At 40.8% G+C, this 15297-nt stretch overlaps 1 protein-coding gene across 1 annotated transcript in view; it reads right to left on the minus strand.

Annotated features, from left to right (window-relative positions):
- SLC30A10 (solute carrier family 30 member 10) overlaps positions 1–14421 on the minus strand; it is a 50833-nt gene extending 36412 nt beyond the window's left edge. Inside the window, exon 1 of the mRNA XM_047840571.1 lies at positions 13974–14421. Coding sequence (XP_047696527.1) covers positions 13974–14421 — 448 coding nt within the window. The remainder of the gene's footprint in view (positions 1–13973) is intronic.
- Positions 14422–15297: the final 876 nt, after the last annotated feature.

Genomic DNA, 15297 nt, shown 5'->3' on the forward strand with positions numbered 1-15297 from the left:
AAAAAAGGTCAACAAAAATGCCAGCCTCACATGTGGTAGAGAAGGAAAGGGAACAATTTTAAGCAATTGATTAAACCATTTCATCACTGACAACTCAACTGAGCCTTTCTGAGGAAAGAACACAAAAAGGAAGCAAAACCCCAGAAGCACCTCCCAAACTTCAGAACAGAAGATTCAGCGGGATGATATGCCACTCAAGGCCTGAAACATCCCACAGCTGTGGAAAGACAGTATCTGCAAGAGCATGAAGTAGGAGCTGGAGCAATGGGTCGATCTTCAAACCTTCAAAATAGCTTCAGCTCAGAGACCCGCTAAGACTGACACTCAGGCTGAATCACATGTGGAATGTGGGAGAAGCTTCCTCAGGGAGCAGGATTCGCAGGTCTAAGTGGTTCTGAAGCTACAGGCAGCGGCAATGGTCCCTGAGGTATGGGATGGGAAAAAGCCCACTCACAGGAGACTGAGTGTAAACAGAGCCAGAAACCGGAGGTCAAGATGGAAATAGAATTCAAAATCTTCTTCCCACCCTTCCTTCTCCCCTTTCTTTCTTTCTTTTTCTTTCTTTCTTTTTCTTTCTTTCTTTCTTTCTTTCTTTCTTTCTTTCTTTCTTTCTTTCTTTCTTTCTCTTTCTTCCTTCCTTCCTTCCTCCCTTCCTCCATTCCTCTCTTCCTCTCTCCCCTCTCTGTCTGTCTCTCTCTCTTACACACACACACACACGCACGCACACACACACACACACACACACACACGGATTAGGAAGAAAAAGTGCCACAAATAAAATATGGAGCCTAGGATGTCATTGCTGCAAATTTCTAAACTCTGTGAGTAGGCAGTAATATTTTAAATGTCACTCTCTGGGAAAGGATGCAGTGTGTTTACCAGATATGGAAATTTTAGTACATAATTAACCTCTTGTTGTGAGGTCTCTATTAGTGGAGTTAAGTATGCAGGTCTGGGCCGTGGCCAGTCTGGCACCATCTCTTTGGCATCGTGGAGGCATAGAAAACAGGAGGGCGCCCTCTGTCTGCCGTCCTTTCATCTGACAGCCTTGAGTCTCTGCTATGGTCCTTACGTGGTAATAAGGGCCTGGTTTATCCTAAGTGTTGAGTTCTGAGAACCTGAATCTATCTATATTAAGGGCTCTAGGTTTGGGTTCTGTAGTTCTGTAGTTCCATTATGCAGTTCTGTCAGACTTCTTTGAACTCTTCAAAAAGTGTGGCAGGAAATTAAGAAAATACTCAGAGGCCAAAAATGTAGTAAAAACCAAAATCCAACCAGAAGAGTTGAAGCCAGAATCTGACTTAAAGATATCTTTCTGATAAGAACAAGTGATTTTAATAGCCATATAGACACAGATGGCATAAGAGACAGAACTTACATCCATGCAAATGGGAGAGTTGGATCAGAGATTCCCCTCAAAGATCAATCACTTGGTGAAAGGTTGAAGTGAAACAAAACCATCAGACAAACAAAAACTCACCCCTTGCAAAGAAGACAACAAAGAAAGGGCATGTTTCAGACTTGGTTATGGGTGAAGAGGAAAAGTGGAAACCACACCGTGGCCTTCATGTGAGAATGCAGTCTGAGTTTACATTACCTATGTTGATAACAATACCTCAAGCAAAGAATTTTTTATGTTCTCTCAAGTTGGTAATACCCTCAGGCACCCGATAGAAACAAATGCATATTTGTGTGGAAGAATGTACATCATCTATTCCTCAAAGAACTCCCTCAGAGAAAGTTCCATTGAACATGAGTGAGTTCACACTAAAAAATAATGAAACACTTAAAACACAAGAAAGGAAGCCACCTTGAGAGAAGCAGCAAAAATAATAAACAGGAAAATGAGACATGTAAAAGTTGCCAATGTTGAAATATCAGATACAGAATATAAACCAAGTATATTTAGTACACAGGAATAAAGGAAGATATGGAAAATGCAAGTAAAGATAAAAGCACTATAAATGAAAAATAGCTAAAATTAAGAACTCAGTAGAAGGTGCCCTTCTCCTCCCAGCCAGAGTGTTATCAGTCAAAGTCTAATGGTGATCCTGGACTCTCACCCCTGCCCAGTGTCAACAGAGGCCAGGTGGGAATGTGGATTTCTATTCCCATCTTATAATGACAAACCCCTTCTTCTACCAGCACAGTGTCAGAGGACTGCTCAAACAGAAATTTTATTTATGTTTTTACTGTTTGCTTTTGAGACAGAGAGAAACAGAGCATGAGCTGAGGAGAGGCAGAGAGAGACACACACAGAATCCGAAGCAGGCTCCAGGCTCTGAGCTGTCAGCACAGAGCCCAACACAGGGCTCAAACTCGTCAACCACAAGATCACAACCTGAGCCGAAGTCAGACAGCTCAACCGACTCAGCCACCCAGGCGCCCCACAAACAGAAATTTTAAATAAGATCCACAGTCTCCTACTACCCCAATGTTCAGGAAGGACTCAACTGAGAATATTTCATTATACCAACACCAGGGAAATTTGTGCTTGAATGAAAAATAATACCAATGCTTGGATAACACAGATGTTAGTATGAGCTGACAAGGATTTTAAAGCAGCCATCATAAAAATACTTCAACAAGCAATTACAAATATACTTGAAATAAATGGGGGGAAAAAAAGGAGTCTCAACAAATAAAGAACTAAAAGGAAATTTTAAAACTGAAAAATACAATAACCAGGGGCGCCTAGGTGGCTCAGTCAGTTAAGCATCCAACTCTTGATTTCAACTCCAGTCATGATCTCATGGCTCAAGCGATTGAGCCCCACGTCAGGATCTGTGCTGACAGCGTGGAGCTTGCTTTGGATCCTCTCTCTCCCTCTCTCTCTGCCTCCCCCCTGCTCATGCACTCTCTCTCTCTCTCTCTCCCTCTCTCTCCCTCTCTCTCTCTCTCTCTCTCTCTCTCTCTCAAAATAAATAAGTAAACATAAAAAAAAGAAAAAGAAAAATACAATAACCAAAAGTAAAAATTCAGTGGATGGGCTTGACAGCAGAGTGGAAAATACAAAGGAAAAACTCAGCAAACTTGAAGATAGAATAACAGCAATTATCCTACAACAGAGAGAAAGTAGGGGGAAACTGAACAGGAGCTTCTGGGTTGGTGAACACATCAAGATGCTAGCAACATGGTGCACCCCAAGAGGGCATGGAGGTTCTGCACACCTTCCCCCATACCTTGCCCTGGGCATTTCTTCTCTTTGGCTGTTCCTACATTGTATCCTTTATAATGAATGGGTAATAGACCAAAAAAACAAAAGACAAATCTCAATGACTCCTGTCTGTTTGCATCTGCTGAAGAGTTTGGCCACCTACTGGATGAAAATGTGGAATCAAAGTGTGATGACAATGGTGTGAATGCCATGGCTAACAAAAATAATGCAAGTCTCAAACAGCTCAGAAGAGAAGCTGAATGTAAATACTGGCCACACAACAGAGATGGGGGGGGGGGCGGGGGAGAAAGACACTTCAAAAAGAGGAGACTGAAAACCACTCAAAAAACTAAAAAGCAAAGAAAATAAGTGTTTTCAAAATAAGTCATGGATTAAAATTCTATTCACTCCTAAAAAAAAAGAGTGAACAAGGTCTCAGGAACTAGAGTAACTATATCAATTATAAATGGGGGGTGATAAAGAGAGGTTAGGTTTGTACACTTCACTCAAACTGGTAAAATGCTGACACCAGTACTGACACACTGTGATTAATTAGGTATGTGTAATGTAATGACGACTATTAGGTATGTATAATGCAACCACATTAGGTATGTGTAATGCAACCACGAAGAAGCTATGCCAAGATGCCCTCAAAAACTCAAAACAATAGGAAAATCAAAATTGAGTTCTAAAAAATGTTTAAGGAAGATAGGAAAAGGAAAACAGAAATGAAAGACAGAAAGAACAAACAGAAAATAAAGATGAAATGGTTAAGCCCTAACCTCTAATAATTGCATTGAACATAAATGGTATAGATATAACAATTATAAGGCATAAAATTGGCAGAATGGCTTAAAAAATATCCAACTACATCCATGCCATGGAATACTACTCAGCAATACAAAGAAACCAACTACTGATATGCACAACTTGGATGATCTTAAGGGCATTATCCTGAAAGAAAAAGGCCATTTTTAAAGGTCACGTATGTATGATTCTATTTACATAACATTTTTGAAATTATAATATTATGAAAATGGAAAACAGATTAGTGGTTTTGAGGGCCTAGATAGGGGCTCAGAGTAGGAATAAAAAATAAAATAAAATAAAATAAAATAAAATAAAATAAAATAAAAGGCAAGAAGGGTATCTTCATGGTGATGTAATCATTCTGTATCTTGACTTTGGCGGTCACACAAATCTACACATGTGGCAAAATGGCAAAGAAGCACACACACATGTTGTACCAGTATCAGTTTCAGAAAAAGTGAAGACAAATCTTAAGAATTACCTAGAATCTAAGAATGCAGCAGAGAACAAGAAGAAGTGGGAAATATGACAAAGCGTATACAAAATAATGGAGGACAGAGTAAGAAGATCTGATATTACGTAATTAGTGTCGCAGAAGGAGAAAATAGAAGGAACAGGGGAGGGACAAAACTAGAAGAGATGGTATCTGAATGTATAAGAGATTAAAATGCTTAGATTTGGGAAGCATAGTGATTCTCAGGTGGGATAAATAAAAAGAAATTCACGTAGGGAAATATTGTAGCAAACCTGAAGAAAACCAACAATGGAGACCTTTAAAAGGCGGAGCACATGGAAGTCTTGGTGCCAAACTTACCCAACTTGGATGTCCTGAAGGAATGACATCCACCCCAGTGGAAAACAATTTAGGCTAAAACTACTGGAGGAGCCCTGTGTCTACCAGGCAGGACTACACTCAAACAGAGACTGAGCTCAAAGTGAAGAAGATTCGGGGTTTTATGGTTTCATTTTTAAAAAAATTTTTTTAATGTTTATTTTTGAGAGAGAGAGAGAGAGAGAGAGAGAGAGAAAGCATGAACGGGGGAGCGGCAGCGAGAGAGGGAGACACAGAATCCGAAGCAGGCTCCAGGCTCTGAGCTGTCAGCACAGAGCCTGACACAGGGCTCAAACCCACGAACCATGTGATCATGACCTGAGCCGAAGTCGGACGCTTAACTGACTGAGCCACCCAAGCGCCCCAATTATGGCTGCATTTTGACTTGCCTTTGGTCTGTCCTTTAAAAAATAATCACAAGCTTTGATTTCTCTGAATAGTAACTCAGAAGGTCAAACATACCTAATATGGAATTTTTATTTTTCTCTCATAATTTGATATTGTGAGGAGAATCATGTTTAAATTGGGGGCATTTTTACATTGTTGACATTGAATTCTTAAAATATCTCAATGCTATAATTTCATGTCACAATGTAATTTCTGAACACCTGTGGAGGCTCAGAGTTGATTTCACTAATATGCTTATTCTTCTAATCCGCTTCAGTCATTGGGGGCGGGTGGGATCAAAATTGCCAAGCCTTTGTCCCAAGAAGAATACCCAAAGAAAACATGGTTGGTATTGGGAGCACACAGCTTAAGAAAGTGGGCCACACAGACCTGTTCATCTAGTCCTTCAAGGAGAGTCATGAGTGAAGAGAACACATAGCAGCTGAGAGTAGGGGGAGACGTCCATTCCTCTTGTCTCATGTTTCCATGAGAGACACTCTCAGGTGGTCTCTGACCCCCTTCATTCCCTCTCCAACTTTCAGGTAAGAAGTCACTCCTGGAGTGGGAAGTTCTTCTCTCAGGGGTAGGTTTAGTTGAAAGAATGGAAGAAGCCTGGCCCAGCCCCTCCTGGGCTTTACCCTTCCAACTGTTTGCCTTCAGAGAATGTACATTCTCTGTGTGTAGGGGCCCACCTCTGCTCCCCAAGTTGTTGAGCTCTGCTTGTAAGAGGAAGGGTATGTTTACTACTGAGACGAGTGCTAGGAAGTCTATTACGATACTGAAAGTACCTTCTCCCATCCGGCTTTTATCAAGAACTGGACGACTCTTTTTATTGCTATCTGACCATCTTTGATTCCTTCATCCTCATCTAGCTCAAGCCTCAAGGTGGAAGTTATTTATTGGCTCTATAAGGCTCTATAATGTCCAATCTCCTCAATTGACTCTAGTCACCAGCTATAGAGCTGGATGTTGGTTCCGTTCTCACTCTGTCCTACAAAATCTCAAGGCAGTTTCTTCAGGTAAAGAACCCTACAGAAAACAAGTGGACCCTCCAGACAGTACTTCCTTCAAACCTGACTTCTCTGCCGCTCCCCCATAAGGAACAAATCTCTAGTTCTCATTGGTCTGAGTTAGGATCATCTTTTTCCTATTGTCTTTTGGGTTGATACATTTTTAGTGTTGTCACTGCAGATAAAGAGCAAGTGCATAGATAGGCTTCATCAAAAATTACTTCCGGGGCGCCTGGGTGGCTCAGTCAGCTAGGCGTCCGACTTCAGCTCAGGTCATGATCCCACGGCTGGTGGGTTCAAGCCCAGCATCGGGCTCTGTGCTGACAGCTCAGAGCCTGGAGCCTGCTTCGGATCCTGTGTCTCCCTCTCTCTCTTTGCCCGTGCCCTGCTCATGCTCTCTCTCTCTCTCATCCTCTCCCTTTGTCTCTCTCTCTCTCTCTCTCTCTCTCAAAAATAAGTATTATTAAAAATTAAAAAAAAATTACTTTCCTCAAAATTCTCTCAAGACACCTTCTCAAAGTTAACAATAAATATCAGGATGTGGACTTTGGAAAACATTCTAAGAAAAAGGAGTCACTAGATTTACGGCCACTTATAAAAAATGATGGCACATCATAGTCATCAGAGACAGTTACACATAATGTTTTCTAAAAACTGTGTTGACTACTGTCTCTGTCAAAAGCCTAAGACAAAGGAGAAAAATAACAAATATGTCCTTTACATCCTGTAAGCATCTGGCAAAAGAAAACCAAAAGAGTAAGTTTACTCTCACCCCACCTTCTTGGAAAATTAGGCCTATGAGCAAGGTGAATGGGTATGTCATTACTCACTAGTCAGAACTGTAGGGAAATGTTTAAAAGGCAAATCACCTTATGGCAGGATAAGGTATGGAAATGCAAAGTCCTGGTTCCAGCATCAACTGTGAGCTAACATTAAAACATTTGGTGCCTCGGCTTCTTCATTTGCAACTTGGAAATATGAACTACACTTGCATTATTTTCATGAATGTGATAGTCTGATGTTAATACCATTACAAAGGTTTAAAATATATAATTTTTTGGAGCACCTGGGTGGCTCAGTCGGTTAAGCATCTGGCTTTGGCTCAGGTCACAAGTTTGTGAGTTCGAGTCCTGCCTTGGGCTCTGTGCTGACAGCTCAGAGCCTGGAGCCCATTTCAGATTCTGTGTCTCCTTCTCTCTCTGTCCCTCCCCAGCTCATGCTTGCTCTCTCCCTCTCTCTCTCTCTCAAAAATAAACATATTAAAAATATATTTAAAAATAATATAATTTTTAACAGTTGAAAAATATAACCAATGTCCTTCTACAAAGTGTCATCTTGAACACTGAAAACGAAGAAAGTAACATTTACAAGAACCCTTTGAAAAATCATGCATCATGAAGGTATTACTTAACAAGAGAAAAGCATATTGATTCTTTAAAATCGGTGTAATGATACATGAGATGAAGCTCAAAATGGTTAAGTATCTTCTCCATTATCAGACCCAGTACATGAGGGAAGAAGTGCTAGAACACGTGTTTTCCAGTGACTGGTCCATGTTCCCTTTGGTTCATCCTAGTAAGGACGCTACTAACTTGTCATCAGTACGACACATGTTTTGTGTGGTTTTCCAGGAGTAGTGATGGGTCTGTATTGGTCAAATGCATAACTAACAGCAAACAGTTATGAGTGTTGGTCCAGGATAAGGTGGGCTCTGTGTCATGGCTGTGAAGTAAAGCAAGGGACTTGTTCCCAGAGGGGTGTTACTAATACTTCATTCATTCTTTGCCCTTCAATCCTTGGATAATCAGTACCATCCACTACCACCAAGCACTATGTTGACAAGTTCACACACACAATATAATTTCATCCTTGCAACATCTTAAAAGATAGACACTACCCACTTTACAGATAGAGAAACTGAGGTTTAGAAAGTTTGAGTATCTTTCTAGAGGTCAGTCAGCTACTGGGATTCGATTTTTAGTGTATTAATTGGCACTTTTTGACATGTTATTTTGTGATTATTGCTGAGCAAATTTTCAGTGTTTTGTTTTGTTTTTGTTTTTGTTTTGTTTTTGTTTTGTTTGTTTGTTTTGGTGAAGCAGAGTAGGTCTTTAATTAAGGGCCTAGGCTCAACCTTGTAATTTCTTTGTGCCCTACCATGAACTACCTGTATGACCATGGACCGGACTCAACCTCTGTTTTCTTGTCTGTAAAATGGAAATAGCAAATATTCTGTCACAATACATACAATTCTGCAAATCAATGCAATACGTTCTAATTATTTCATAAGACATGCAGCTCTCCAAATGTATGCCACACAGTGCCGTGACTATTGTCTGTACACTTCCCGAGTGCCCGACAATCCATGGATGTCAATAAACACTTGGTTTTCATTAACATTTAACTCAGATATCAGAATAGGCTCTGCATGTTAGAAGAAAATGGCTGAGAACAAGGAACTGGTTTATCCTTCTTTTTTTTTTTCCCCTTCAGTTGAATTTGACTTCACAAATGTGTAATAGCACCTATTTTTCAATCTTTTGTTAATCTTTCTTATTCACTCCCTAGAACTGACCCAGAATGCTGTAATTGGGCAAAAAGAGAGAGGAGGGGCTCACCACGCTGTCATGAATACATGGAAAGAGATGTAAGGGAATATAAGGAGCATCTAGCATGGGAGAGACACTGTAATCTACGATAGGGGTGTGTGTGTGTGTGTGTGTGTGTGTGTGTGTGTGTGTGGGTGTACACTTACCACTGAACCCTCACGTGGAAGTTAATTGTTCAAAATCCAACACAGTGCTTGGAAAACAACAGTGTCAGATATGGACAAGTGGCAAAGTAACAGGTTCGGGAATTAAGCATGATTCTTAAAATGATGTAATAATATTGTAAACTCCCAATCATTCCTGTGAACTAGACAGAGAACTCAGGGAAGCTCTGCCCAGAAAACTTTCCCTTTCCAGTTTGAAAAGCTGTGTTCCATGGTGCAGTTTCTGACCTCTTATTCACTCCCCAGTATTTGCTACTGGGAGATAGGAAGCCGATTCCCTCTTGCCTCTCCTAAAACTCTCGGAGCCTTGCTTATTTTGCTGGTTTCTGGATCAAATTTGCTCTACACGGAAAGGAAACCAGATTTGCTTTCAGGGTCTACAGGACTGTCCATGTGAAAGGCTCCCATCAGGCTATGGTATTGAGTCTTAACTAGTACTGAGTCTAAATTAGAAGCTTGTGAGAACAACCAATCAGCAGTGTGTTACAACCTTCCACAACAGCGTGTCTGGTTGATTACTGTGCTGTCACTGCCTCCAGCGATTTGGTTGGAGAAACATAATGCCAGAAAGGTGGCTAAAGGGACAGGGACAGGGAGGGTGGGAGGAGGAGGCTGGGGGGTGGGGGGGAGAGGAGAGAGACAGAGAGAGAGAGAATGAGCACAATTTGGACTCAAAACGAAAACAATTTAAATAAATTCAAAGGAAAGGCATTTTGTAAAAAATAAAATAAAATAAAATAAAAGTAATAAGCAGATATTTCAGATATAAATTGTTCCCCTATAAATTATATAAATGGCAAGGCTAATATATCCCAGACAGATCTACACAAAATTGTCTTTGGTTTAAAATAAGGCCAATGTAGGGGCGCCTGGGTGGCGCAGTCGGTTAAGCGTCCGACTTCAGCCAGGTCACGATCTCGCGGTCCGCGAGTTTGAGCCCCGCGTCGGGCTCTGGGCTGATGGCTCAGAGCCTGGAGCCTGTTTCCGATTCTGTGTCTCCCTCTCTCTCTGCCCCTCCCCCGTTCATGCTCTGTCTCTCTCTGTCCCAAAAATAAAATAAAACGTTGAAAAAAAAAAAATTTTTAAAATAAGGCCAATGTATATAAAGGTATCTGTTCAATATAGGGCGAGTGCATTGAGAGTTACAGTAGTTATATTTTAAAGAAAACTCAATTTTTAAAAACAAAACAAAACATAAAAGACAATGTGAAAGTCAAGGAAAATCAAGGAAACAAGGAGTAGGAAAAACTGTAAGCACAGCAGATTTAGTCCTTAAGTCTAGAGAAAGAAAGCTGGTGTCACATATTTCTTGGGATCTGAACCTACATGTTGTTTTAACCCCTTGCTCTTTCCCCAAACACACACGTAACCATCTACATTTCAGACGTTCCCCCTTGTTTGTTTTTTCTTCCATGCTTGTGATTTTTACTTTTTTCATTTTTGCCTTTTACTTTAGCCAAAAATACCTGCTCCCCTATCACTTTTCATGTCAGGGATGGACTCATGCCAGAGAGGGATTGACCCAGGGTTTCCGGGGTCCTTCAGCTGAATGTTCTACATTCTTTTCTCCCAGGGTTTTTTGTTTTGTTTTGTTTGTTTGTTTTGTTTTATTGTTTAATTTCTGGCTCCATCTGTCTGATTTTCCAAACTTTCTTATTCCTTGAAACTCACGGATTTTTTTTTTTTTAATTTTTTTTTTTCAACGTTTATTTATTTTTGGGACAGAGAGAGACAGAGCATGAACGGGGGAGGGGCAGAGAGAGAGGGAGACACAGAATCAGAAACAGGCTCCAGGCTCTGAGCCATCAGCCCAGAGCCCGACGCGGGGCTCGAACTCAGGGACCGCGAGATCGTGACCTGGCTGAAGTCGGACGCTTAACCGACTGCGCCACCCAGGCGCCCCGAAACTCACGGATATTTTAAAGTCTTAACAGTTTAGACAGTCTATTCTATTAATATTTAGAGTTAGTGATCTTATGTTTTACTTTCCTATGACCTCAGACAGCACATGTAACTGATACAATTCCCACATCAGACGGATCCAGCAGAACCAGTTAAAGATCCACAGAACCAAAAGAGACTGAAGACTTGCTAAGTAAAAACCTTTCTGGCCACAGATCCCACAGAAGCAGTGATAGATTATCCTGACTCTGATCACTAACCCAGGAAGGACCACAGCACTGCAAGCTAGAGTTCTAGGCATACAGAAATTCTTTATCCTAAATGGACGTCAAATCTTCTGAAGTCAAGAGTCATTGTTCTCTCATATTGTATACCTCCTGGTATCAATTAATGTGTATGGATTAATCAATTTCTCCTTGAAATGGAAGACAATTAAAATGGGGTAATGTCAGTTTCTGAGATTCATCCAAATGTTTACTTTAAACTTATTTAGGTAATGGGAAAGATACCAAAATGTATGTTTTACTTAAAGTGCTAAGTACATAACTCAATAAATGCAAAACAAAGTAGCTATCCTAAAATTACTTGGAGGGTTTACACATTCTAAAATTTCTACCAGAAGAATGCAATACCAAAAGCTATCAAAAGAAAGTGAACACAGAATGTGGATCTTAAATCATTAGTTCTATGTGTATACCTATCACTGTACTTAGTTATATAAAGTAGAATATTGTATAGCATCCAACCCTTCAAAAGAAGATAGATATTCTGGAATTTAGGCAATAGAAACTGATATTATCAGGATGAAATATTTGTCTTAAGCCTCTTTTTGTTGTCTTAGCATGGACATAAACATTAAAAAGCAGCACTTCCCAAACAAGAGCTAATTTAAGACCTATATGACAATAATTCAATTTATAAAAATAAAATTACACTTGTGTATCAATTCTCACGTTGTTCAGAGTCAAACCTTTTGCCTAAAATTTTTTTATTGTATGTATATTTTTGCCTAAAATATATATGTCTGAAACACAATGGTAAGTTTAGTGATGATGACACTTCCAAAGCTGAAACTAACCATTTGTTTGAAATCTACTTCCTTGTCTTAAAATTATACTTGGCAATAAGAAATATATTTTTCTTACATCAGATATGTGAATTTTATAATCTAGAGTCTCAAGTAATAATTTCTACATGATGACTGATGTAAACAAGGCTTAGGGTCTCAAATGAACTGTCTTTTTTTAAATTTTTTTTTAATGTTTATTTTTATTTTTGAGACAGAGAGAGACAGAGCATGAATGGGGGAGGGGCAGAGAGAGAGGGAGACGCAGAATCCGAAGCAGGCTCCAGGCTCTGAGTGGTCAGCACAGAGCCCAACGCGGGGCTCGAACTCACGGACCGTGAGATCATGACCTGAGCTGAAGTCAGACGCTTAACCGACTGAGCCACCCAGGGGCCTCAACTAATTGTCTTTTTAAAAGGATAAGGTTTTAACTGATTCATTAAACTGAATAAAGATATAGGTTCTATTTTCTTCTTTGTTCCCTTTTATCCTTAATACATACTATAGGTGCTTTCATAACATACATTCTACTAATCGGGAAATTTAGACAGAGATAGCATAAAAGACTGGACCTAGCGGACATAATTTACACTGGGAGCAAAGGCAGAAGGAATAAAATGAAAAATGCAAACCCAGAGAAAATTGATCAGCATCAAATAAGGAAAATCTTAAAATTTCTTCAAATCCAGATAAGCAATTAGAATTCAATAATACTGGATTATTACATAATTCAAAGGCTTGCATTGTGATTTTTTTCTAAGTTTATTTATCTTGAGTGAGAGAGAGTGGGAGAAGGGCAGAGAGAGAGAGAGAGAGAGTGGGGGGGGGGGGGAGAGAGAGAGAGAGAGAGAGAGAGAGAGAGAGAGAGAGAGAGAGATTCCCAAGCAGGTTCCACACTGTCTGCACGGAGCCCAACACAGGGCTTGATCTCACAAACCATGAGATCATGACCTGAGCCAAAACTGAGAATTTAACCGACTGAGCCGCCCAGGCGTCCCATGCATTGTGATTTTTAAAAAAAACAAGTTACTCTTTACCAAGTGCCTGTTAAGTGCTAAACACTCAGGATCTCACTTGGTGCTTCCTACTTTCATATTACCTGTGGGCAGACAGGCTAGCTGAGCTAACTCGAATACTGCCCTGGGGTAAAGCCATGATTTAAACCTGGTCTGTTCATGCTATGGGACTCTTTTAAAAAGCACTGGAAATTTCTCTCTTCTGCAAGAAGCTCTTTATATATATGTTTAATTCCTACTGTAGGAATAAAGAAACATTTTCATCTAATGATTTATCATTTGGATTCATTGCTTTAGAGTCAACTGCTCTCTCCCAAGATTTAACTCCATTTTTTGACAGATGGCCCAATGAGTGGTACCCACTCTTAAGCTCTTCCAAAAGTTTCATGTGTAAATAGTTTTTCTTTTTGTCAAATAGAATGGATACATACAATAAGTACAAATATTTCCATCTTGAAAAGAACTAAGTTCACTAGATCATCTCCTTTATTTTTTCTCTCCCCATTTTCTGTAAATTCTTCCAGTATATAGTCCTATGAATTTGTCAGCCAAGACACTTGTTTGACCCTTTGCTTGATATCAGCTGGTTAGAGGGCCCAGTATTTTCTTAAACATATCTTATGGGGACTCTAAAATATTATTTTTAAATTCAAACACAGCCGTGTCGCATCTGGCCACTAATTAAAGGAGACTGTTTTCAATGCCACATCCACTTTCTTTCAAATTGCTCCCTTCATGGCCCTGCTCAGTATCTTTACTCCCTGTCTACCTCTCTGAACACTTTTCATTCCTGGTGACTAAAAATTAAAGCCCCCAAGATGAAAGCGGCTTGTGGCCACCCAGCTCACCAGCAAATTTGGCCTGGAAGCAACTCCTTTGAGAAAGATCTTTTGTGAAGTCATGGACACGAGGCCGACCAAACGAGCTGGGCCTGTCGCAAAAGCACCATCAGAGGCCCCCGAAGACAGCACCAGCCACAAGGCCGACCACATCTGCTATAACATCTAAGGAGCTATTTACCTGTTTCAGTGTCTCCCTGGGGCCTGTGTGCCGAGCAGTAACAGCAGTCCAAGGTGACATAGTTAAGGACACTGAATAAGAGGCCAATAACTCCAGCACTGAGAACCAGCAGTGGCTCCTCTGTCTTCTGGGGATCGATATACCTTTTGACAGCTTCCACCAGGATGCTGAACATCAGAGCCACGGCAAAAATGGAGTTGCCAAACGCTCCCACCACATCTGCCCGGAGAAAGCCGAAAGTGCTCTTCCTGTGCCGTTTTATCCTGCTGGCCCTCACGCCAAGCCAGGCGATGATCATGGAAACAAAGTGGGAGAGGACGGCGAAGGCATCGGAGGCCAGGGAGAGGGAGTTGCCTATGTGGGCGATCACCAGCTCCATCACGAACAGGAGGACGCTCACCGCGCACAGGAGGACTAACCGGAAGCTTCTTCCCGAGTATCGCCCCATGGCGCCCCGCTCTCGGGCAGCTCCTCACCCCTCTCTTGGGAAGGGTAACTCTCCCCTTCAGCCTTGCAGCACTTGTCATATTTGGAAATCACCTTTTATAGGCTGCTATAAAGCCATAAAACAGTTTAAAGGGCAATTAAGCAAGAAATGTCACGTGAGCTGGGACTTACGGAAAGTGAAGGCACGGGCGTCCGATGCAGACTTGAGGGGCTTCTTTCATTCATTGTGTGTTTATGCACAAAAGCCAGGAGCCTCCGGATCTTTGAATCGGGCAGAAGTTCATCTGTGGCTTTGGCCTTTCCAGCCTCGGTGTGTGCAATAGCTACTGTGGTGGGTCAAGCCGTTTGTCAAAAACAATCGGGTCTTGTCTGCCTGGTGGGTAAAAAATATGAATTCTGTTAACCACATGGAACAGGGAACATTCTAGGGGGCTCTAATCCACAGATCAGAGCTACAAGAAGTCAAAGCCAAAGAGGCTAGGGTGATTTTTCTACTGTCGTGTCCCCTAATCCGGAATAACAAGCACCCTACTTCCAAGCATTCTCCACAAATAAGACAAGAAAAACATTCCTCATGTTCAGAAAAGATAAAACACCGTTAAGCCGAAGGAGCTAAAGCCATGATCCCAGTTAGCTTCAGGAAGAAAGCTAAATTAGAATAACTCAATTTAGCTGATGCAAGCAAATTTTTTTGTTTTTAATCTTATCAATGTGTCACTTATAAATCATAACGATTTTCCAGGTCCCGAATATCTAAAACAGTAGCGGCCTCTATTGTTTTGAGTAGACTCCCTACAGTCAATCCTATAGAGGAACGCAGATTAAAATTACTATACCCAATCTTTTCTGAATTAAAAAAGTCTGACTGCGATGGTTA

Source organism: Prionailurus viverrinus, chromosome F1 (assembly GCF_022837055.1).
Source record: "Prionailurus viverrinus isolate Anna chromosome F1, UM_Priviv_1.0, whole genome shotgun sequence".
Lineage (NCBI taxonomy): Eukaryota > Metazoa > Chordata > Mammalia > Carnivora > Felidae > Prionailurus > Prionailurus viverrinus.